The 25990-nt window shown below is 46.0% G+C and overlaps 1 protein-coding gene and 1 non-coding gene across 7 annotated transcripts in view; both read right to left on the bottom strand.

Moving 5' to 3' along the window:
• Nucleotides 1-1051: 1051 nt before the first annotated feature.
• The window catches only part of CYTH1 (cytohesin 1), a 105069-nt gene continuing 80130 nt past the window's right edge, over nt 1052-25990 (bottom strand). For 4 of the 6 annotated variants that reach the window (XM_021670931.2, XM_012453588.2, XM_064369729.1 and 1 more), the window contains exons 8-13: nt 24930-25078; nt 24375-24486; nt 18653-18729; nt 7873-7944; nt 7109-7263; nt 1052-3171 (exon numbers count right to left, since the gene is read on the bottom strand). In XM_021670931.2, the coding sequence (XP_021526606.1) occupies nt 3093-3171; nt 7109-7263; nt 7873-7944; nt 18653-18729; nt 24375-24486; nt 24930-25078 (644 nt within the window). In that variant the 3' untranslated portion in view covers nt 1052-3092. The remainder of the gene's footprint in view (nt 3172-7108; nt 7264-7872; nt 7945-18652; nt 18730-24374; nt 24487-24929; nt 25079-25990) is intronic. The other 2 variants (XR_010339854.1, XR_010339855.1) reach the window with 2 other exon arrangements.
• Nucleotides 22890-22993, bottom strand: LOC135271784 (U6 spliceosomal RNA). Its single transcript, XR_010339909.1, has one exon. It is a non-coding gene; the product is annotated as a U6 spliceosomal RNA (small nuclear RNA).

Here is a 25990-nt window from a genome sequence, read left to right as displayed (position 1 = left end):
TGGACTCTGTGATTGACCTGGGTCAACCTCGTGACTCCAGACCCTACGACCCCCTCCCAGCTTGCAAAAACCACCCTGAACTGTAACTTCTGTAACTTTGCACTGCCTCCCTCAAACCTACAAAACCAGCTCCTATCCCACCAGCCTCTGCTGACTCTTTTCAGACAAAGCCCGCCCATGCTGGGGTGAATAAACAGCCATGTTGCTCACACAAAGCCTGTTTGGGGGGGGCTCTTCATTCAGAGCACATGTTTTAACCGAGTGGAGATCTCTTATTCCTGAGCTTAGGGAGTTGCTTTTCAAATGAGATGGGCATTTCTATGGTTTGAGGGAAATAAATTAACGGGGAAAGAAACGGAATATGTACAAGACAGAGGATAACTGACAGAGATAGATCTGGCGAGACAGGAAAAAAGGAGGCCACTTCTTCCGGAGATGGGAGGGAACAAAAGCAATTCGGGTGTGACTGACTTGAGAAGGTAGGGATGCTGCTCTTCACACCTGACAGTCCTCTTCTCAGTAAAGCGGGGCAGTCACCTGGGGAATGGTCAGGGCCGACTGGGGGCTTGAAGCAAGGAGGAAAGATCAGACATGACTGTTGCCGTGTGGAAGAATGAGGGCCAGTCTGGAGCTCTGCTGTCTCTCTGCTGGGTGCCGGCTCACCAGGTGTCTTCCCCTGCTTCTGGGTTCGAGCCCACTGAGACTTTTCCCCGTCTGTTCCCTGGCATTATGACGTCATCTCTGGAAACTGAAATCATACTAAAAATGTATTATATTGACTGAAGGCATATTTATCTTAATTTAAAATTGATGTTTCACATTTCTTCTAAAAAAGCAGGGGCAGGGGGTGGTGCAAAGACTAAGCTCATTATCTTTTCTCACTATGCTCTTAACAGAACACAGAAGCCTCCTCCCACTTTCAATGTGTTTTGACTGAACTCAAGGTGCAGTTTGCACGACACCCCCTCCTGCCTGCACGTCTGCTAAGCACTTCTCTCCTACCTCGAGGCCCACCCCGAGCAGGAGAGATGCCACAAACAACAAAGATGGCTCGGGCAAATTTGGAGTTTATTTGCTGCAGTTCCTTGGCGCTAGTTTACAAGGCAAAAACAAACAAACAAAAACAATTAGAATAATTATAATTTTTTAAAAAACCCTGTCAACAACTTTCAGTCATTTCTTTATATTTTTGTATTTTGACAAAACTTCTTTTAAACAAATACAAAATAATCTAAAAGGAGAAAAACTATACATAGATTATTTACATCTCTGATAAACAGACTAATACTGACCCAGGTGCCTCTCTGACTAGGAAACACTTCTGAGAACCAGGTCAGGGCCCAGGCCAGCTGGACAGGCTCCAGTGCCGGCCCAAACATGCCCAGACCTTGGCAGGCACCGCCTGGTTCCCCCACCCAGAAACTTCAGGTTTCCAGCCTGGACCCTATTCTGTCACCCTCACAAGCTCTGGCACAAAAGTGCATGAAGCCACTCCACGTACGATCTACACAAATCGCGGGGTGGGGGGCGGCGGTGAGAGACTGTCTCCCTCCGTTCCTCCCACCACGCCTCTGCAAAAGCTATTTCCAGAGATGCTCACCAACCCTAAAGGATCAGAAGAGCCGTGGCGATGCGACCCTATGGAAACCTGAAGCTCCTCCACCTGCCTCCTCGGGGCTGCGCCCTGCACCGCCCTGTGCCAGGGCCCTGTGGAGGGGCGGGCGAGACAGCCAGACGGCCAGCCACCTGCTCGGCCTGGACTGGCATGCTGGCCCTAGCAGAGGGGCAGGAGCTGCCCTTGAGAGTCCCTGAGAGAACGGCAGGAAAATGCTGCGTTTCATGGCTCCCTTCACACTGGAATGAGGGCAGGGCCAGCTCACACAGTGCCTGCAGGGAGAAGAGAGATGTGAGAGGCTGCCTGGCCACCCCACCTCACTCCAGTGCACTCCACGGAGCAGATAAAGGCCCATCCTCCCCTTTAGGGGGCCCACCACAAAATGCATCCAGAGTAGTCCAGTTAGGGCCGGTTTTGAGGCAGAAAAAGCTGAAGCCCTAAGGGGATTGGGTTAAGTCCTACTACTTCCTCTAGAACGAGGACTGGAGTTCTGGGGAAAAGGAATAAAAACCAAATATGAAACAGTTAGGTTATCCGGAAGCTCTGTCCCGATAACCTTCCTCACAGTTTTGGTTATTAGGTATTTAGCTCAAGGAAAATGCTGACTTTCTACATTAAAGCCCCACAAGAACTTGGATTCTGAAGGAGGAGAATAACGTAAGCGTCCAGCAGTTCTCTGCTCTCTCCTCGGGCTCCGCAGGCACTTGGGATGGAGAAACATCTGCGGGAGCTGCTGGACTGCGTGCTGCTGCTGGCTGTGCCCCTGGCCAGGGCAGGCCCCGAGTCTGACTGTGTTGTCCGAGGCCTACCGCACCTCTGCCCTCTGCGTCCTTGACCTCACCTGTCTCTCTCGCCCAGACAAGCACTAGGTAGCCAGCTCCCACAGCACAGGAGAGGTGGGCCAGGCCCTGCTGCGGGCCCAGGCTGATGCCCCTAAGCTGCAGCCCCAGGTGCTCTTCTCCAGGGAGAAGCTCCCAGAGCAGCCAGGGCAGAATGCACCGGAACAGCACTATGTTCTCTCTTAAAAAAAAATAGATCTTTATAGTATGTGGCTTCTCTTCCTTTCCACCTTTTTTCTTAACATATAATAATATATGGATACATGTATTTATGGTGCAGGGGTTGAAGGCTTCTTCACCGGGACAACCAGGAGGTAAACAGTTGGCGCCGAGCTCTGCTACCAGAACACCGAGCAGAGAAACTGGCCAGGAGGCTGCCCTGCCGACAGGAGCTCTGCCCTGTGTGAGAGAAAGGCTCAGGAGCCCATGCTGAATAGGCGGCCGGTCCCCTCTTCCCCAGTGATAACTGCCCACCCTTCTCCCACTTAAAAAAAAATAGCAAAAGCTGAAGCTAGTCTCTAGGAATCCAGGGCAGGGCCTGGCAGAGGACGCTCTGCTAGGCAGCAGCACATCTGTGGAGGTGCGGGAGAAGGGCGGGAGCTCCGAAGCCCCGCAGACCGACGCCCTCGGCTGCACGCTCAGTGTCGCTTCGTGGAGGAGACCTTCTTTTTCCGTGCCGCGAGCATTTCATAGAAAGGGTCCCTGCTGATGGCTGCTCTGGAGCACAGGAATGGAAGAAAACAGAGACGTGAGGGACAGAATCAGAAGAAACACAACCGGGCAGGGGCTTCTCAAGGGCTCCTCATGCCCCGAAGCCCCTGTCCTACCCCACCATCACTGCAAAGGCCAAGTTAGTGTCGTCCACCCTTGCAGTGTCCACACAGAGACTTACGGTGATACACTTCAAATGAGACACAGGAACACATGACAAGATAATTTTGGGGTCTTTTTTACCTGTTTCAATGTAATAATCAATTGACATTTAGGAACAGAATCATGACACATTCTGACAGCTATATTCAAATTCAGAGAAAAAAACCTGTGCTTCAGTTTCATGACCTCTGACTTTTCTTTGTAGCAGTGAGTGCCATGTAATCAAGCTGTGTCACGTAATCAAGCTGTGTCACAGGCAGTCCTCTGGCACGGGGTGTGTGGCAGCTGGCATGGTAATGCAGTGGGGCCTTCCAAGCTCCCATGTGCACCGGTTCAGTAACTCAGGCTCCGTGACCCTGCAGGCAGCACTGTCCGGCCCGATGCTGCTGGTGGGGCACCGGGGACAGACCGGCTGGACCTGGCTGGGGCTCCGGCACACAGGGAGGGGACTGGGCTCATGCCTGTGCCAGAGCCGTGAAAATGGGAACACCGGATGCACGCAGGCTGGAGCACCTGCAGCAGACCAGCAACTCCACAGCCCTGTGTCTGTCATTCTCGACTTCCAAGCAAGTTATTGTCTACAAGCCTTGACACTTCATTTCTTTCCAGGGAAGCAGTATCCTAAGTGATGATTTGTCCCAGAGCTCAGACACAAGCCTCCTGACTTCAGGCAGGGCACTTGCCCCTGCTGAGTGGTGGCACCAGCAGCTGCTATGGCTCCCCTGAGCTGACTGGGATCCTATTCACAAGAGACGACGTGTCCATGGGAAAATGTTTCCACAGCTCCTCGGGGTGTGCTAGGGACTGAACAGTACTAGAAACATGTCCGGATGGGATCTCACCAGGAAGGGGTCTGACCACCCAAAATGCTCTCATGAGGGAATCTGGCCAGCCAAAACATCTGGTTTCATTTTTGGAGGTGTTGGGGTGAATCTCCCTTGGCTTCTTGGGTCGGTCCCTTTCAAGTAAGCCGGGTGTTTCTACAGGTGTGTGTGGCACTGCCCCGTGTGCAGAGGCTGAGTGTCGGGCGATGAGGAGGGCTGGGCTGCAGTCGGACACCAGGCCCCGGTCAGCCCTGCCTGGCTCTGCATGCTGCTCCTCACTCCCACGTCCTCATGTGGGAGCTGAAGATGCCCTGCCTCCCTGGGTTCCAGGGAGTCAAACAGAGATCCGTATACAAAGAGCACATCTCGGCGCCCAGCAGACACACTCGACGGCAGCCGCTGTTACTGCTGACTCTGCAGTTCTACTGCTTTACCTCTGGGTGTGGCATGAAGAAAGACCCAGCATTACAGAACACACCTGATTGCATAGAACCGAATGCCATGACAACCCACAGGCAGGGGCACCAGAACAGAGGTTGCTGGGAACTCTAGGAAAAGCATGTAGAGAAAAACGTGTCCTAAACTTGACCTCCAAAGCCTTTCTGGCAATACTGGGGAAGAGGCATCCACCAGCCAGATCCTCTTCCTGCTCCTGTCATCACCACTGTTTCCACTGGGAGAAGTAGCTAGGGCCAAGGACAGCTGAGGCTGTGAGGTGGTTACCAGTGCAGCTGCGTGAGTCACACTGCTCAGGTTTGAGGACCAGCTCCACCTCTGTGTGGTTTTGGACAACTTACTCAAGTTTGCCGTGCCTCAGTGTCCTCATCTGTGAAATGGGGATATTAATCCTAATGGGCCCACCTTGCACCAGGTGCAGGAAGGTTTGAGGACAGTGTGCCCGCAGAATGCCAAGGGGGGGGTCTGAAGATCCGAGGCCGAGACCAGCCCGCTTCGGGACAGACCAGAGGAGCCCAGCAACCCCACACAGGAGAACTCGGCACTCACTCTCATTAAAGGATTGAATGATTCTAAGTGTAACTTTGAAAAATGCTTAGTTCTTCCAACTATAGAATTAAAAACCACATGAAAGACCCATGTACAAAACCAGCCAAAACTTTTATGAAAGACCAGTGAGGGGAGGCCAGGAAGCTCACCAGCCAGCACAGTCAGAGCACGCATGCGGCTCCAGGGGAGAGGCAGGGTGGCGCTCACACTGGGAGACATGGCAGAACAGCAGGTGCTTTGCCGCATGACGGAGGAGGTGGGTACAAACTAAGGAGGCCGTGTCATCGGCAGGAGCGACACGGATTAATTCATAAATGGCGTCAGGACCATCAGCTATTCATTTGAGAACAAAGGTAAAATCCTGTACAACCCTCACTTCAAATCTTATATAAAAACCACGTTTTATAATGATTCAAGAGTTAAATTGTTTTTCACTATGTTAAAAAAAGGATGCAGGTCCCCCACAACACTGCTGTTTTCTTCCCCAGAACGCAGGGCTGACGCCATTACTAGCAGAGAGCTCTGAAAACACAGTGGCGCTGCGTCTGCTCATGGAGAGTGGGCTGGCCCCTGCTCAGGGCCACACTTCCCATGATGGCTGTCATGCCAGGGAAGCTGCAGAGGCCTGTGCCCACCACATGATCTCATTTAATCCTCACAAGAGCCCATGAGTCAGAAATGACCTCTAACAGGCAGAAGAGGTAGGTTACCTGCCTACCAGGCACCGTGCTCAGAGGGACAGAGCAAGGACTCAGCACAGTGTGACCCAGCGCCAAATCTATCCAAATCCATCCTCTCCCCACCTGGCTCCTGTCTCTTTTCATTGCATGAATTTTCAGATTTACTTTTGAAGGGATAAATCATCTATCTTTTCCTTCCATCATCACATCATCTCCATCTTCAGTCATTTATTAAATATTTAACCTTGGCCAAAACCTACCCTGGTTTGAGGAGAAATACCGAAAGCTAAAACAAAGGCTAGAGCATATCGGACTCTCTGAGGAAGGGAGCTGTAGCCTGGGCGGGAGAAAGCCCATCACACAGTACACAGGGGACTTACAGGGGCCTTGGCAGTCACCTGGAAAACATTCTCCCTGTTTTCCAGGTGAAGTCACAGGCAGCTGAGGAGCCTTTCTCAGGAAAACAGCAGAGTGAACTCTCATGGATGAAGCACCCAGGAGGGAGGACAAGGCTGTGCTCTCAGGAGCAAGCCTCATGGAGAGAAGGCAAAGGCAGATGCTCAGTCTTGATCCTCACACAGGGACTGGAGGCAGGACCAGGCGGACCAAGGCCCGGGGAAGAACATGAAGCAAAAGAAGCCCGTTGGCTTCGGAAAGCTGTGTTTCCAGATGCTTTACCCATCGGAAGTCACCAGCCCCATGAGAAACCTGGCTGGAGCAGAGCCGAGAGTGAGGAGTCAGAGCACTGGACTCGGAGCTCCACTTCTTAGCTGTGGAAATCTGAGGAGGCTTCTCCCTCCTCCTGGACCTTGGATCATGCTATGTGACTTCCAGCAACTGTCTTGACCTCTATGGGCCTCAGTTTCCTCATCTGTAGCTAGGAAAATGGTGTCTCATAGCATTCACAAATGATAAAACATGACTACTGTCACCACAGAGCTGTTACTATAATGCGAACAGCTTCCTCAGACATGGAAAGGCCAGTTCAGCAATGGCATCTGTGCCTGCAGCGCACTCACCTCTTTCCATTTTGGGTCTATGAGGACACTTGGGGAACCCGGATGGAACATGCTCTCTTACATACGCTGTAATAGACAAGAATCCAAAGGCCTCCCAGGAAGTCATCTGGGAACCAGGACCAAACTTCCCTAAGAACTAACGCTCGGAGCACAGAAGAGGTGCGGGCAGCATGTTTGGCCACTAAGACGATGAATACCTGGTGAGCGAGGGCCCGTCAGGAGCGCCCACCTCCCTTGCTCTGAAGTCACTTACTTAATGCACTTCATCCACTCCTCCTTCTCCTCGGGCGTCGGAGCTGAGATCCGGTAAACAGTGTGGTTCCCCTCCACCACCCGCCCGTCAGCCTCAGTCTTGCAGGCCTTGATGACTTGGTCTTTATTGTCGGGGATATAAAGCTCAAAGCAGTTCTGAGAATCAAGAGAGAGAGAGACTGAAGCAAAGGATGCTGCTGACTGAGAAACATGCTGATTTCTTTCCCCAAAGCCTCTTTATTCTGACCTTCACCAAATACAAGCAAGACATATTTTCCTATGGAAAAGTGAAGCTTAGAAGTGGAATTCTGGAGACTGTAAATTGCATAGAAATAAGTCTTGTTAGCAAACATATCAACCTGATATAAGTTGGCTCCGCTTTTAATGCATGTAAAATATGGAGAGAGCCACAGGTTACTGAAGACTTTTTAAAGTCAAGCCAGTAACATCGTGATGGTCCAAAACAAAGGAAAAATAAATACAAGGTTTCCCAAGGTTATAAAATAAATAGCCCACCCATGAGTGTTTGCTGTTGCCATCTGAGGAGCGGTAACTTCTACACCTCCTGTGATACTCACTAAGTGAAACTATAAACCAGATGGACAGCACAGAAAGAAGTGATTTAGTCTCATCTTTGGCTTGAACAATATAATCAAAAATTAAACTAAAAAAGAGACCTGATCATGCTTTTCAGTGCTTTGGTTTTGGGTTTTTTAAAAAAATCTTTGAAACGCCCATCCCCTTTCTCCCCTCAAAAATACTCACTGGTTTTTTGGAGTCCTCCACTTCCCGGATACTCAGATTCTCTAAAGGGATGATTCCACGGGGCTCCTTATCCTACAGAACAGTGGAAGAGATGAGGTTTAAGGACACACACATGGTCAGATTCCTCTCCAGCAACTCATCCTAACTCTCCTGCCTTCTCCCAGGACATGATGTTCACAAATCGACCTGAGGGACCACTCCTTATGTTCCAAAATAAGAACAGCGTCAAGAATGTCTGAGGATTGCCAAAAGAACTGCAGGTCCTCTGTGAGTAGAAAGCCCAGGAGATTCAACAGGTACCTCAAGAGTGTGCCTGGCAATGACCCAGGCCCGGTCCTCAAGCAGGGAGTGTGCAGGCTCCTTCCTCTAGAAGGGCCTTTCCCTCTCCCCTTTGCCTGGCTCTCCTACTCATCTCTGGAGCCTCAGTTCTGGGGAAGCAACTCCAGGAAACCTTTCGTAGTCTTACCCTAGTGGCCCTGCCCTGCCCTGTACCCCTGATGCCTGGGACAGCGGCTGTGGTGCAGGCCATTAAGGACCCTTGCCTCTGTCCATCACCCCATCGCCAGACAGTACAGTCCTCAGAGACACCGCAGTCCTGACAACTCCACCTGGATTTCCAAAGGCACCTAAACTCCTGTCCAGAACAGAGCTGCACCCGCCAACTAGTCCCATCTCATCCGCAGAGACCACAGCACTGCATACACTTCCAGCACATGTCTGATGGCAGCTTCACAGTCCCCTGATATCCAGCCAACCCATGGCCAAGTCCTAGCACTGTGAAAGTTTATTGGGCCAGAGTTATACATGCACCAACTGTTGGAAAAAAACAACAACAACAGTTCTACGAGTTTTCTAAAAGTGAAAAATAGTCTTTCAGCCATTTCCCCATCCCGGGTAGCAACTATTTTCAACTTCTTTAAACCAATATGCTTGGTCTTTAATTTACCTCTGTATCTCACACATCTCTAAAATACCATCATAGAACTGCCTTTTGAGTGCTCCTTTTTTTTTGAGATGGAGTTTTGCTCTTGTTCCCCAGGCTGGAGTGCAATGGTATAATCTTGGCTCACCGCAACCTCTACTTCCCAGATTCAAGCGATTTTCTTGCCTCAGCCTCCCGAGTAGTTGGGATTACAGGCATGTGCCACCACACCTGGCTAATTCTATGCTTTTGTAGAGACTGAGTTTCTCCATGTTGGTCAGGTTTGTCTCCAACTCCCGACCTCAGGTGATCCGCCCTCCTTGACCTCCCAAAGTGCTGAGACTATAGGCATGAACCTGGCGAGTGCTCGATTTTAGATGTTATCTATAGAAGAGGATTTAACTCCTCCTCCTACCCAGGAGTATTCATACTCCCCATCCTCCCAAAATAATTATCTAGTAATCTGAGTTAGAGCTATACAGTGTCTTCATTAACACCACGTTCCTCTTCCGACCTGTGCCATATAGTGACCTTCCTAATTTCTTCCTTTCTGAAAGCTTCCTTCCCCACTGGAACCAAAATTATAAAGGGTGGAGAAGTGGGTGGTTCCTTTTATTATATTTCTGTGACCTTACCACCAAAATCAACTGCAAATGGTTAACTTCTTATCAAAACCTCCTTGCTAATGCTAATTTCTATCAGGCATCCAATGAATTTTAATTTCTTGAAGGAATCGTTCCTGGAGCCTCTGAAGCCTGTTCCAATCTGGACTGGGTGCCTTGATACTTGGCAAATATTTTCATCTTTAAGCTCACCACTCTCCATTCCAGAGCATTCTTCCCTCCTCTCTTGAAATGAGGTTTTAAGATCTCTCTTTTCCTACAGCCAAGGCCTTTCCTGCTTTTATGTTACTTAGCACCCTCATTTTGGCAGGGCTGGCATCCTGAGAAACGGTGTGTGGGTGGTAACAATTCTGAGATCTCACTTGGCTAAGAATGTTTCTATTCAACCCTTGCACCTGGCTGATAGCTGGCTGGGCCTAACAGTCTAGGCTGGACGCGACCCTCCTCCAGGACCGTGAAGCCCAGCACTCCTGCCTTCAGCATTCACTGTCACCCCATGCAAAGCTGTTCTGGTGGCCGGTGCTTTGCACGTGACTGCCGTTCTCCATGTCCTCGCTGTTCTAAGGCCCCCTAAAGAGGCAGCCTTGGTGTGCATGTATTTTCAGCCACCATGCAGGGTACTCAATAAGCCTTTCAACCCGGAAACACATTAATCATTTGAGGGAAGTTTTAAAAAATTATTTTGACAAGGGTTACCTCCTCTTTGTTTTCTCAGTCTTCTCTGGAACATGCTAGACCTCCTGGACTAGTTCTTCTTTGGAAAAAAATTTTTTCCTTTATTTTCCTTCTCTTTGCCTTTTTATTCTTTCTGGGAGATTTTCTTAATATTTTTCTTCCAACTTTTCCATTGAGTTTTCATTTCTACCATGCTTTAATTTCCAGGAGGATTTCTTGTTATTTTTGTTCCCTGGCTTCATACAGGATCCTGTTCTTGTTCCACAGCTGGGATGACATCTCTCTCAGATGACCAGGAGTCTCTTTAGAGCTGGCGCTGAGGCCTTGTTCTCCTGGAGCCCCTCTCTCATCCAAGTTGCTCTTTGGCTATACGGTTGCTTTGGTCTCTATTCGCTTTCAGGCTGGAGGAATTCCTCAGGTACCTGGGACTCCTTGGTTGTCCCACTTGAAGAGTGGAAGACTAGAGCTGACTGGACTCCGAAGCCTGTGGACTCTGACCATCAACAAGGCCTTTCACTAGGCTGTCTGCTGGGGAATCTGACTAAACATCCTTATGCATCTCTTTGTGGGCAGAGAAGTCTCCCACTCTGTCTCCAGACCTGGCTACCTGTGGTTCTGAGAGCTGAGTGAGGAGAAGCTGGGGGTGGGAAAAGCTCAGCATTCAAGAAGCCTAAATTTACCCAACACTCCTGTTTGGGTAAAACGTCCCCACCTTCAACTGGGCGCAGGGTCCCTCATCCAGAAATGTTCAGTGTTAGTCTTTCCTGTGACGAGCACTCAAACTTCTGCCTGGGTGGTGGGGGCAGGCACTCAGGGGCATGAGGTGAGGGAGACAGCTGGTGTGTTTCCTAAACAGTTCTTAGCCAATTCTGCTTCTAGTTTTTACTCTCCCTATTCTCACTTCTAGGGTTTATCTGGTACCTGAACCTTTTGAGAATCCTGCTGGGTTAATTGGGTTGAGGCATCACCAGGCGGGCAGGTGGGTGGTCTAAGAGCAATCACACTTTGGGCCTCAATAAGTATGTGACATAATGCATACCCTGACTGGTGGGGCCTGCGGCATCTGGGTCACACATGCAAGATGCATGTTCTCAATGTTAAATTATTTTAAACCATGAAGATTTACACCATGGTCTTCAGCCTGGGAGTGGGGACCAGATTATAAGACCCTCCTGGTCACCGGGAGAACCACTGGGGATTCTAGTGTCTTTTCCGGCCCTGCCTCTTTCCTGCCCCTATCCTGCACCGCGTGGCCCTCCTGGCTCTTCTCGGCACACTTATTCTGCCACTTGAGAACTGGCTTGAGCGAGCCAGCATCGGTGACAGGTGCTCACCCCATCCCTCAGTGCTGGAGTGACAGACAGACTGAGAACCACTGATGGAAACAACTAAACGTTAAGCTCCTGGGCAGCAATGCAAAATCCCAAATATTCAAAGGCTCCAGTCTAGAACTTCAAGTGCACCGGCAGGCCTACGAACAAGCAGGCTGCACCCTCCCTGATGACTTGTGTGTGCCCAAGAAGCATCTGCTTCCCCATGAAGAGGGAAATAACCGAGGTCAATGTCTTTGGCTTTTAAAATCTGTCTTTAAGAACAATCACTGCTGTTTTTATAAAAGAATTGCTGATTATAAAGAACTAAATAATGCAGAAAAGAATACAAGTGAAAGGTTTAAAATTACTCCAAATCCAATTATTCCTAAATTATCACTGCTGACATCAGGTGAAGATATTTTATGTGCGTACAGAGAGAGGGAGAGAAATAGGTTTTATGAAAAGAGGCTATTTCACGTGGTATTATTTTCAGAAAACACATTCTATTTTAATTTTTTTTATATACAAAGACAGTTTGCTATAATTCTATTTTAATTGTTTAGAATGTAAAGGGAGAAAAGGAAGCAGAAACTGAAAAAGTGTTGAACTTCAAAGTAAATGTTTCTTTACCACAAGAGTAAAGAAACCTTCTTCAAGTTAAGACAAAGTTTATGAAAACATTAAGAGGTTTTACTCATTCTTTTAAAAACATACAACATGCTTCCATTTTAACAATATTTCTCGACTCTGCATTTTAAAAGTACAATATCTTCTAATTCTTCACATCGTTCCTCCTCCCACCTCGATTTTTGTTGATTATTTCACTTTTACATTGCCCAGGTTTATAACACTCACGGTCTGTCCTGCAGCCACAATTTCTAGTTAATTAGTATTAGTTTTATATTTAAGTATTAGCTCTATACTTAAGTATATTTAGCTGTTACTTCTCTATTAGTTATATTTAGCTATTAGTTCTATCTTTAAGTATATTTTGGTATTAGTTCCATACTTAAGTATATTTTGGTATTTTGTACTTAAGCATATTTTAGTATTAGTTGTATATTTAAGTATTAGCTTTGTATTTAAGTGAATAGTTCAGTGCTCACTACAGTCTTTACTTCCTGGGGCCTTTCTTGTGATTCATTCTCTTACTGGCTAGATTTTACTGTCAAGCACTATTTTTTTCAAGAAGGGTTCCAAAGTGCCACACTTCACATGTTTTCTTCACCAGAGTGCTACTAGCTGTGCTTTACTTAAATGACAATGTGGCTAGATAAAGGCTCTTGGGTCATTCTTCTCTTCAAAACTGTGCAGACCTTGATACATTAATTTCCAGGACTAAAACCTACTGGAGATGATCTGATTTTTCCAACTGAATGACCAGAGACTTGGCTCCAAGTTTAATAGTCTAAAAGGGCCAGGCTCTGGGGCCACCCTTTCTGTAACAAAGTTTCCTGAAATACAGTGTACTCTGAGGCTTTTTTCCTCCTTTTAGGGAAATAATCTCATGACACATCATATCTTGATTCTGCAGGCACCAATTATTCTGGTATTGGGATCATCTTCTGTTCTCTGCATTTGCCAGCTTTTCTTTCATTGTTTAATACTTGTCTTTTTCAGATATAATCTTTGTGATTGGCTCAAGCATTTAGGACAATGATCATATTTTCAGCTGATTTGTTCCACTCCTTAAAGTTTTAACTTATCTGTCAATAAATAAGTTATAATTCTACAATTCTATGTTAATAGTTGTACTGTACATATATGGTATTACCTGGGTTCTCACTTGTTTGAGGACTGAAACCTTGCTTTTCTGGCCTACCGGCTGGCTCTGGTAAATCTGAGTGACTACTGGTTCTCCTCCCCTGAATCTCTGAGCAGCTTGTGTGCCCCTCCCCTCACCACTTACCCAGACCTGTGGTGGCTGGCCAGGTGTTTTGCATTCTAGCTTATTATGCAGTCTCACAAGAGAATGGTGAATGGAGGGAGAGCTCATCTAAGATATTCCCCGAGTTCTGGTCTTTCTTCTGGGATTGTAAGTGTCCAACGTCAGGGTTTGCTCCATCTATGTGGGCAGCAGTCCCCAACCTTTTCGGTACCAGGGACTGGTTTTGTGGAAGACAAGTCTTCCGTGGATCAGGGTGGGGGAGGGGAATGGTTCAAGATGATTTGAGCGCATTACATTTATTGTACACTTTATTTCTATTATTATTACACTGTAATATATAATGAAATAATTATGTGACTCACCATAATGTAGGATCAGTGGGCGCCCTGAGCTTGTTTTCCTGCAACTAGATAGTTCTATCTGAGGGTGATGGAGACAGTGACACATGAAATGTGTTGCTTATGTCCAGTCTACTCTGTAATCTCAATTCGGTTGCTGTCACTGCAGTAAATTCTGCTTCACAAAGATAGGATGTTGGACATGGAAGCAGGCTTTTCAGTGCGTCTGTGGCAATCTCAGGATATTCCATGTTTACTTTATTCCAGACCAGAACATATGGAGATTTGAAGTTGTCTCAAACATACTTTGAAGGCCACTGTGATTTGTGATCTCAAGCAGTCGATCCTCTTCCAGCATGGACAAAGTTGATTCACCTGCTTTATTCACAAATGGGTCACAGATCCATTCCTTCCCAGTTTGGGGGTCTTGTGGTTGGGAAGTAAAGCGAAGTAAAGCTCAAGCTCTTCTGAAAGCTGAGGTAGGTGATCATGCACCAGCTGGGAGAAAGAAGACCCCGGCTCAATGTCTTTCACAATCTCTGCTCATGTTTGAAAAATGTCAGAAAGCCTAGTGTTCACTCATCACCCCTGTAATTCCAGTTTGGCTTGGAATGCAGCCGCTTTATCTGCCAACTTGAACACAGGTGTCACTCTTATCTGCCGACTTGAACACAGTTGTCACTCTCTCCTGAAGTAACAGATCGAGTTTGTTGAGGTTTAATATGTCATACAAGTAAACAAGTTTCATAACTTATATATTCTGTGTCACTGAAATGTGTTCTAGTAGTGACTTTTTATAAAAGAAATCTCTGAAGTGGCTCTTGTAACTCAGAAACTCTGGCTAGTGATCTCCCTTTAGAAAGCATCTCACTTCTGTGTATCAGAGAAGCTGTGTGTGCTCTGCGGCCATCTCGCAGGGCTGCGTGAACAGACGTGAGTTAGGACATACTTTAACGTGGTTGGTAATTTTAATCACATCCTGCAAAATGTCGTTAAGCTCAGGTGACACTTTTTGCCTAGCCAGCACTTCTCTACAGATGACATACTGCATCGACTCACACTTAGACGTGACCTCTTTAACCTGAGTAGTGAAACAGAAAGCTGACCAGTCACAGCAGCCGCTGCATCCATGCATACGACAACACAAAATGACCAGTTTAGTTTCCCTGATACGTGATAATTCAAAGACTTGAATAGCAGCCATGGTGTTGGTTGGCAACTAAAGTGCACACAACATAACTTTATGCACATCCCCGTGAAAAACATGCCACAGAAAAACAAGCACTGTAGTCTTGTTGTCAGTATCAGGAGACTTGTCAACCTGGATTGAGTACCACAGTGACTCATTAATTCTAACAGTTGTGCCTCAATATCTGCTGCTATTTCATCACTTCTTCTAGTTATGGCGCTGGCTGAAAGAGCAACATGTGCCACCTTTTGAACTACGGCCTCTCCTAAAAGTTCATGACAAATGTCCTTAGCAGCAGGCAGGATCAACTCCTCACCAATAGCCAGTCCTGGCTTTAGCACTAAGTGATTAGACAGTAAGAACGATGCTTTCAGTACAGACATATTTGACGAAGGGGTGGCCTTCAATAATTGCTTCTGCTCTTCGTGTTTATGTTTTTTCATTCTGAAAACTCCGAAGGCTTGTCTTTTAATGCAGGTGCTTGGTCTCCATGCAGTGAAGCAGTTTTGAAGTTTCCACGGCTTTGTTGGATGGTTGGTCACAACATATTCTACCAAGTGGGCTTCGCAAATGTGGTCACCTGTTGCAATTAACCTATAATTTAAGAAGGACTCTTGGCATTTTCTTTGAAATGCAGCTTTGTGTTGGCAGTCTTAGTGTCTTCTGCTGTCAAGTCAATGGGTCTGTCCCCCTTTTCAAAGAAGCTCTCCAGTGATGTTTGTTTGTTTTTTACTCATTTTGGTTAAGGTTAGTGGGTGGGTTTACCAAAACTGTGGCTGAGACAAGTGCGTAGTACAGGAAAGAGATGCGGGTGGCAGTGGTAAATAAAACAATGGGTGGGCCACGCACGGACTGAAGTAAGTGTTGGCTTCTGACTTAAAGTCTGCCACCAGATACAGCTGTACAATTGAAGTACATCAGCTCACTTGCCACTATAAAGCCTGCCACCGGCAGCAGCCTAATTGTCACTTGCCACTCACTGACAGAATTTTGATGAGTCTGCAAGCAACTGATTTATTATTATGGTCTCTATGCAGTCAAACCTCTCTGCTAACATTCAACTGTGTTTGCAGCCACTGCCCAGCGCCAGCATCACTGCCTCAGCTCCACCTCAGATCATCAGGCATTAGATTCTCATCAAGAGTGCACAACCTAGATCTCTGGCATGGGCAGGTGGAGCTCAGGAGCTGATGTAAGTGATGGGGAGTAGCTGGCTCTAAATACAGATGAAGCTTCCATCACTCACCTGCCACTCACCTCCTGCTGTGTGGCCTGGCTCCTAACAGGCCACAGACTGGTACTGTTCTATGGCCTGGGGGTTGAGGACCCCTGTATTTGGGGATGGATATCATGCTCATGGGAGACCCTCCATGGACAGTTATCCCCATTGAATATACTGTCCTGAGCCTTTACTTATGTCTGTTAACGGCTGTTTTTTTTACTTTTCCCATTTCACCAATTTCTACTCAGTAGGACATTTTACTACTCTGATCAGAGTGGAAAAAATAACAAGTTCCATTCAATTTGCTTCCTCCCAGACCTGAGAAACCCAGCGAGACTTCCAGGTCTCGTTACATCCCGGGCTGTGAGCAAGAAACCCTCCACACTGCTCCTGACTGCCGCCACTGCCGCTGCTGCTTCCCCTGCTGCCCTTGCTGAACTTTACAGAATTAGTTATGACCCTTTCCCTGCTTGGTTGCTGTTTTTCCCTAATTACTAGTATTTTGCTCTGTCAGATAATTCTGTGTGGAAGTTTTGATCTACCGTCTTAACTCTGACAACTCTCTCTCTGTGTCTTAAGAAACATATTTATCAGTTGGGCGCGGTGGCTCATGCCTGTAATCCCAGCACTTTGGGAGGCCGAGGTGGGAGGATCACCTAAGGTCATGAGTTCGAGACCAGCCTGGCCAACATGGTAAAACCCCGCCTCTACTTAAAAAAAAAAAAAAAAAAATTAGCCGGGTATAGTGGCACATGCCTGTAGTCCCAGCTACTCAGGAGGCTGAGGCAGGAGAATCGCTTGAACCCAGGAGGCAGAGGTCGCAATAAGCTGAGATCGCCCCACTGCACTCCAGCCTGGGAGACAGAGTGAGACTCCATCTCGCACATACAAAAAAAAAAAAAGAAAAAGAAAATGTATTTATCTCTGTATTTCCATTACCTGATAAAATGCTGCACTTTGCTGAATAAATGTTGCTGAATTAAGGTGACATCACTATGGTGGGCATCATGAAAAACCAGAAGATTCTAGAATCTCATAGTATTGCTATAGGATTGTCCAGTACTTAGGAGTACACCACTTACATGCTTATGTATGTGTCATTTTGACCCAGAGAATAGTGAAACAAATCCAGACAGGATGTTAAAGGCATCATTAGTGTAGATGTCTTCAGAGAAAAGGTGAAATATGGGGCAGAAGAGTGGACAAAACAGAAAAAAATGCACTGTACCAAGATGTTCACAGTGGTACTTTGGGAGTGAAACAGAAAGCAGCTTTCTTTTTACTATTTTGTATATCTGGAGTGTATTACTCTCATATGAAAAGACTGTAACAACAGGAAAGCAAAGCCAGTGCAGAACTTACAGGGCAGGAGTTTAGCCCCTACAACGTCCAAAATCCCAGCCAGAATTCCCTGCACAGGGATTCACTATCCTAACAGTCGGCACACCATCAGAATGAGTGGCTCTGGCCTGCAGCCTGATGGGGCTACCAAGCGCACTCCCAGGGTGAGAAGCTGCATGTGCGTGATGCCCGCAGGGATGGAGAACAACGCCGAGTGTCAGACACAATGGAAACCTATCTTCACGCCTCACAGTAGGAAATGCCAAGGCATGCACCTGTTTCTTGGTCCTAAATAAGTGACCGGTGAACATAGCCAGGATTTCAATTTACTTAGGCCCAATTTTTCTCTGTATTATTTAAAAAGATACTTCTAAGTCTTAATTTTCTCAGTGAAATCAATGACTTTTGCTCCATGAAGATATACTTGGAGAACAAAAGCAGAGCATTCTCAACTCAACTGCCTGGATTTATTTTAAGACAAAAGTCAGATGCTGTGGCAGTATGCCTGCTTTGCTCTTACAATGACCAAGAGAGGTGGCAGAAATGGAAAAACACCCCTCATAGGGCAGTGAGCCACAGTCTCCCCACCAAGTGTTAACTTGCCAGGGTTCTGGGCACCCTGCTTAGAGGGAGCTCTGAAAAGAACTAATTTACGATTTTTATACTCTTTGCCTATTATTACAAGAGGGATATATATACTCAAATTCACAGCTGTCTCTCTCACTGAATAAAAACCAACAAAACTTTTTAAAACTCCAGATAATCTCAAATTAACTTTTCCCGTTTCATTTCCTTTCCCCCGCTATATATTTTACCCCTTGGGCTGTTTCTTCTGAAATCCTATTTCTGCAAATCCAGAACACTTGAATTTTCTAAATCATGATTATTTCCTTTTTCTTTTCATCTCCCTTTTAATTAGAGCCACATATTCTTTCTCAGCAACCAATGCAAATTCATTCTTTCTAGCTCAGCTCCAAAACCCATTTCTAGTATGTTATTTCATGCTCCCCTTCCTCCAGGCCAGGCGTCTCCCGTCCCACCAGAACTGGATGCCTGCTCTGAGCCCAAGTTCCTTGCAAGGAGCACACATCCTCTCAGGGGTTCCCCACTCTGAGATCTACCTCAGTTCTTCTTTGCTTAAACTCTCCTCCAACCCCCACAGATATAGAAGGGCAAATCCAACCGTCTCCTCAACCATGTCTGATTAGAGTCTCTTGGAACCGAGGCCTTGCCCAGCCCTAGTCTGGATGCCGACCAGCAGGTGCTCACCGTGGTATACTCAAAGTAGTAAAGGCAGTTGTCAGTCAGAATGAACCAGCGTCTCTTCCAAGTCTTTACCCTGCCACCTGCAGAGCAAACAGAGATGCGCGTTCGACAAGAGAGAACCAGACCAGCGCGGGCTCCGCAACACACACAGCTCTCTCCTCAGAGATGGGGGGAGAGGCATCAGGAGAACGTGGAGACCACAACATCTACATCAGTAACAAGACACAGAGCCGAGACACAAGCATCTTTTACACAGTGAAAGTCTGTGGGTACAAGCAGAGCAAGCGCGTCTAGGTGACACCCTGGAGATGGAATCAGGACGGCAGGATGAGCATGGGTTTGGGAGGGAAAACCCAGGGGCGATAATGACACACAATGCAAATTTGCCAGAGTCAGCAAAAAGCCTACGTGGTAGAAATCGCCAAAGAACAGAAAAAGACGGAAGGGTCAGCCCTAGTGCAGGCTACTCTGCCACTGACAAGCAGCCAGCACATAGGAGTGTTTCACTGGAAGTGAAGGAAGGGGGAATCAGGAGGGAGATGCTGGGAGGCTTCACAAGCAAATCCACACTTTCCTTAGAACGTGAAACCAATTCCCATGGTTTTACCCTCTTCCTCATCTTCATGATTAGAGTGAGTTTCTACACTGACTTTTAACCTTATGTGCTGGTGTCCTGAAAACAAATTCTCCTGAGTCCTGGGTGAGAATCAAAGCAGAATTCCTTTATCAAGGAAGAATCAACTTGTACTGAGAGGCTGCCTCAAGAGTCTTTTCCATTTTGGGAAAAAACAGCTGGCAAATACAGCCATGGCAAAACAAGCTCTGGCAGCGGCGGCTGAGAGGCTGGCAAGGGCCTCCCTTGGTTCTTTTTAGTATTTCTCAGTACAAAACGTTGGAGTCATGGCGGGTGCGGTGGCTCACATCTGTAATCCCGGCACTTTGGGAGGCCGAGGTGGGTGGATCACTTGAGGTCAGGAGTTCAAGACCAGCTGGCCAACATGATGAAACTCTGTCTCTACTAAAAATATAAAATCAGCTGGGGGTGGTGGCATGTGCCTATAATCGCAGCTACTCAGGAGGCTGAGGCATGAGGATTGCTTGAACCAGGAGGCAAACATTGCAATGAGCTGAGATTGTACCACTGCACTCCAGCCTAGGTGACAGAGCAAGACTCTGTCTCAAAAAAAAAAAAAAAGGAAAAGTTGGGGTTGGGTCATAAAGTTATGCTGGGACAGATAGAAGGAAGAAAAAATATAACTGCACCCTATCTGAATGAAGCTATGCCCGCTGTCACATCAGGACCACAGGCTTTCTTTCCTTCCACCTCCCTCCCATCAAGAGAAAATCTTCTGAACATGAACCACCCAAAAATGATCCCTATGGCCTTCACCTGTGAAGCTATGCATGGCATTCTAGAAACACTTCTTGTGCCCTATTCTTTTGCTAAGACTTAATATACAGACAACATCACTTCTCCAATCTTCCTAAATAGCAAGGACCATGGGGCGTAAATCTCATACTCCCGATCATGATTTCTCTCTTGCCCTCATCACAAACAGCTGAGCAAAGAGGACGGTGGTTTTACAGGGACTATTTCCAACTGCCCAGACCTGCCTGCATGCTCACACCAGAGAAACCTAAGGGGACTATGCGAATAATGTTATGGCAAGAAAATGTCTAGTGTAGGTCCTGGCAGACAAGTAAAAGGACCACTGGGCTTTCAGGTCTGTGTTTCGCACCCCGTTTAGATGCTGCACTCTAGGCGGGCTTACGTGACTGATCATTAATTGCCAAGATTCCAAATGACACAGATCGAGGTTAGGCAAGGGTATCTGCTGTAAGCAAGCACGTGCCATCTGCCTGCCCATCTTGTGCTGTATCAAGCAAATTGAGACTCTCTCCCTCCAGTGACTTGTAAGTTTCATGTGAGCCCTTGCCGCTGGTCCCTAAAGGTTAGATGGCATGAATTAAGAGAAAACCATCAATGGATACTATGACATGCATGTGGAAAACAAGAAAGCCTGGGCAGAACTAAAATAAATAAGGAGGATAAAGAAGACAGGATTGAAGCCAATTTGTTCTTAAAAAGGAACCCCCACCAATTCAGAGTCTGAGAACTTTGGTCTTCCAGCCTGGTGGGCCACTGGTTGCCCACGCAGGCTCAGCACAAAGGGAACATCAACCCATGCTGACCGCCCATGCACTCCATCACAGGGCACTACCCGGTAACCCTTGGGACTTAGGAGATCATGGAAAAAGGGAGTCAGATGCTAAAAGGAACAAGATGGAAGGAAATCAAGGAGAAAAAGCAAAGCCAGAAGAAATTCTCTGCCCGATTACAAAAGCTTGGTTATTTTCCCTAGACAACTTGCTGCATCACAGAGACCTCTACCATAAAGCACCACTGTGGCCCCACGGGGAACATTTCCACGTGGAAAGAAAAACAAACATGGAACAAGCAGACAGATCAATGCGCGCCTAGGACAGTCCCTGTGGAACTCACAGGACCACCTCCCACTGCACGGCTCCCCAGGCCCTCCTGTGACTCCTCGAGGTATCAAGGCCAGATGCCATCTTCCCCTACAGCTGAGAACAACCTGGCAAGTCCCTAAAACATCTGAGTATGTGTCTATGTTTGGGGTTGTTCTTTGTAAGCGTAGCTACTGCTCAGGGAATGCTTAGGCACAAACCTGAGGAGTCTTGGGCTAGGAAAACATGTTTCCCCAAACCAGCAAATGGAGAGGAGACACCAACAATGTAACTAGGAGACTGATTTAGGGCTTTAATGAGGACTTGCTGAAAAAGCGAGGGAGCAAAACAAAACATAAAAACAGAGCCGAGGCTGTAATACCCTTCTCTGATCCCCAGGAAATTCAACACAAGGACTTCAGGAAGGGTTTTTTGGTTTGGAGTTTTTCTTTTCTTTTTTTTTTTTTTTATTTTCACTCGGTATCATTTTGAATTTAGAAAAGACCATTACCCCTTTTCATGCAAAAGCAAATGTCTTAAGTATTGTCTAATTTAATTATTTCCCTAATTTGTGTTTCCACATGGTAAATCAGAAGCTTTCCATAGCTTTGGGAAGTCAAGACTTTATTCTCTCTGGAGAAAGTCTCAGCTTGAAATAAGAATAAAAAAGACTTCCTTCTCTTCTTTCTCCTCATCCCCACTTCGGAGATTAACTTTCAATCGGGTTGATTAATGGATGTCAAATTGAGTATCAAACATAGCGCATGTCTTAGCCAATAATTCCACGTGAAATGTAGTGGAAACTTCCTCTGCTTTTACAAATCCACTCTTAGTATGTTTTCTTGCATTACTGCATTCAAGTAATGAATATAACATATACTTCTCCAAAAAGGAAAAACATGCAAATTGCTCCAAACCCCTGATCCTGACCAGTTCCCTAGGGACTGTACCGCAAGTTAGAAGCAGCATTAACACTACCACCAGCAATTAAAAAACAAAATAACCAAAAATAACAAAATAAGAAAATGCTGCAGCAATGACAGTGGCCTAGGCAGAGCGAGCGAGCAGGGTGAGGGGTTACATACCTCCTGGAGTGTGGGGCAAGGAAAAGGAGAGCCAAAATCATGGAAACATACAAATGAGGGAGAAAAGAAAATTAAAACAAAGAAATTAAATCCGATTCCTTAATCTTAAAGTGCAATGTATCAGTCACATTCATGCCTGCCTGGGAGAGAGGTGAACTAAAAACACTAACTGGGCAAGTGATCCCACTACAGTCTGGCACGGGAACGAGGGGCTCTTATATGCCATGTCCCACTTCATCAAGGCAAGATTTGAGGCACTATTGGAAACCTGGCCCCAAAGATGCCACAAATTGGCTTTTACGAAGCCAATATTTTTATTAGTATATCCAGAATCAGAGCAAAGAAAGCTAAGATTATTTCAGGGGAAATTAAATGTCTTTCTTTAGATGGCTGTCACTTTTTAAAGTGTGTGTGAGAATGCACACACATACCCATGAATACACATGTACATATGTGTATACACAAGAATACACATTCTTATGTCTATATGCATACACAGACATATACACACAACTACAGATGGCTGGAAGCCCTGCCTTCTGCAGCACATAAACACAAGGAGTGATTCTAAGTGTGCTACAATGAAAACACAATATTCGGAGTTTAGAAGGGTTTGATGGAGGTTTAGAAAAAGTAATGCAATGAGCTAAAACTGAGTCCCACACTTGGTTAAATTTTCTCTTTTTTAAAATATGAAATGCTTCATGAATTTGCATGTCATCCTGGTGTAAGAACCAAGATAATCTTTGTACTGTTCTAATTTTAGTATCTGGGCTGTCAAAGCTAACACTTAGTATTAGCATTTAAACAAATTTCGCTGGAGGGGGAAGTAAATCCAAACTTGGACACACTTTAAACATTTCCAGTAGGTTTCCTTTTAACTCTAACCACTTGGCAATAAGAATGTGGAAGGGAAGGCTGCCTGTGGGGTTAGTAATTTTAGAGCCTTAACTTCAAAGATTCTGCTGGCTTAGAGATATAAAAAATGATGGCCAATTCAAGAGATATTTAAAACTGATGGTGAAGTGATGCTTTAAGGGGAATTTATGAATTAAGTCATTATGTATAAGCACATGGACTTGGGATATGCCTTTAAAAGGAAATATAAAGTCTATTGCTCTCTGAAATAGTCAGAAATAAAGGATTCCATTTTAGCCTTCCCAGATGTGTCGGTAATGGCCAAGAGAGTACTGATGTCTAATCACCGGAGTGAGTAGTTGCGCTAACAGAGGAGGGAGCAGCCCCTGCTAATGTGGGAACCCAACTCATCAAAGGCTAAGGCAGAAGGCAACAGAGCAAAGTATGCTTTTAGTGGCCAAAAAAAGAGAATGGACATCATTATGTCCAGAGAGACCAGAGCTCTCTCTCTGTTCTGAAACTACTAATAAAACAATCACATGTGGACATGAATGTGCATGAAAACCCTACTAATGTTTTTCCTATTGATTACTCTATCACCTTCAGGGCATGACCACAAATCTCAGCAATACAAGCTCATCACTTCTGGCAGAGGGAAGAGGAATGCATTTTCAGCTTTTTTGAATGAACAAAATCATTAATGTGGCTGATTCGGATTGAAAGGAGGGGGAAAAAAAAACCGCTGCCCAAGAATGAGTAAGAGTGCCGTGGATTGCGCTGCAGCCAAGGGCTCTAGGCTTGCCATGCACGCTGCCTGTGGGGAAGCCAGATGCAGAAGGAAGTGACGATGCACTGGGGCGGGGGCAGGAGCGCCAGGTACAAGTCTGTGTGATGGGAAGTAGAAAGATGGACAAGGTTGGCCACCCTCCCAATGGTTATGGGGACAGGGAAGGCAAATGGACCAGGTGCTCAGGGAACTGCCTTGAAACAAAACCTGGCCAACCAATTCAAGAGTGGAAACATGGAGCACAAATACATGTGGGCAATAGTTACAGTGGAGTCAAGTCTGTCCCCAGTAGTCTGTGTCCCATGGGGGCAATGACTAGGAAGTCACTTTCTTTTTGGAAGTGGACCTTTGTTAGAACAGAACTCATACCGAAGTCTCTCTGGAATCCCCCATAAGCCACCCCCTTTCCCATATGGTGTGTGTGTGTGTTCATGAATGTGTGCGCACACACGCGCGCGCACACACACACACACATCTTTCTTCCTAAGTCTCAGCTTTAGGATCCCTAACCCAGAGACGTTCTTACCGAGTTTCAATAGCCAGCCTTCTCGGTCTGGGTTGAAGAAAGTGTGAGTGAGGTCATTCCCGTCATCTTCTGGGATTTTGAAGGGTTCATTTTTTATGCTCTCATAGAGATTCTGGGATAAAAGATGACAATTCATGTTTCTGATTCTAGAAATATTTTTTCTTCCTTCCCTTTCTCTTCATTCATTCCACAAGCATTTATTATGTGTCTACAGTAAGCCAAGCCTGCCAGGTGCTGAGACTAGAAGAATATGACCATTTCTGCTTTCAGGCAGCTCACAGTGACAAAATAAATAAGACATCCCAATGAAGAAAATAAAGACAGCAGCTCAACTTCTATTCAAACCTTTAGTGTCCTATTTACAAACCACTGTCCTCTTCCTGATTCAGTAGCTGGGCCTTACTACCCATTTCTTCATGAAATTCATATGGTTAAATAAATTAAAAGAGGAGACCCTTGATAAATCATATGTCTTTTCTTCCTTCCCATAAAACACGATCCTGTTCCCAGTGAACTCTTTCTTGGCTTGAATGAAGGCCACTCCTGCTTGCTTACCCGGAGTAGCTCCTCCGGCAGGTCTCCTCCATCATTGATGCCTCGGTTCATGGCAATGAACCTCTCCACCGTGGGCTTATCTTTGACATTGGGGTTGTGCAGACTGGTGTTCAACATGATGATGGCAAAGGAGAGGACGTAACAAGTGTCTAAAGATGAGAGAAAAGCAAAGGGAAGCCGTTGTATGCTCAGATGATCAGAAACATCCCACCCACAAGAGTAAGAGATGCTAGATGAAATCAGAAATTAAAAAACCATGTTCTTAAAACAATGGGATGAATCTACACTCTCAGGCACAATGCTGTCTGAAAGGAGCAAGGCACAAAAAAGCACATAAAGTATTCAAGACTTAATGATGTTTATTTTTTTCAGACTGAAAAGGAACACACACACACTGTAGAAAATGTGAAAAACACAATGTATTAAAAAAATGCATATGACCTGTAATGACCTCTCATGCCATTATCTAGCAGTACTTTGCTTTACTTCCTGTATGTAAATGTGTCTATGTATAACACACCACAAATTTATCTCACAAATATGTTACATATACTGTAACAAAATTGGAAACAAACAGATACATATATATGCTTTTTTGCTAATCTTATTATTGTTCTCCTATGTCAATAAAAATTCTTTACAACAACATGGGTTTTTTTAGTTTTTGTTTTTTGTTTTGAGACAGAGTCTCACTCTGCAACCCAGGCTGGAGTGCTGGGTACAATCATAGCTCACTGCATGCAGTCTTAAACTCTTGGGCTCAAGAGATCCTCCTGCCTCAGCCTCCCAAGTAGCTGGGACTACAGGTACAAGCCACCACACCTGGCTAATTTTTAGAAATTTTTTTGCAGAGACAGGGTCTCATTATGTTTCCCAGGCTGGTCTCAAACTCCTAGCCTCAAGCAATCCTCTCACTTCGGCCTCCCACCCAAGGTGCTGACATTACAAGTGTCAGTCACTGCACACAGCTAAAACATGGTTTTTAATATTGGTGTATTTCACAGTTCAGAGGTACCACCACTTAAGTTCCTAGTGCCTTACTGTGGGGCTTTTGGATTATT

Source organism: Aotus nancymaae, unplaced genomic scaffold, assembly GCF_030222135.1.
Source record: "Aotus nancymaae isolate 86718 unplaced genomic scaffold, 86718_ANA_hifiasm-v0.15.2.pri h1tg000089l, whole genome shotgun sequence".
Taxonomy (NCBI): domain Eukaryota; kingdom Metazoa; phylum Chordata; class Mammalia; order Primates; family Aotidae; genus Aotus; species Aotus nancymaae.
Note: the sequence above shows the minus strand (reverse complement) of the source record. Positions and strands in the feature narration are given on the sequence as shown.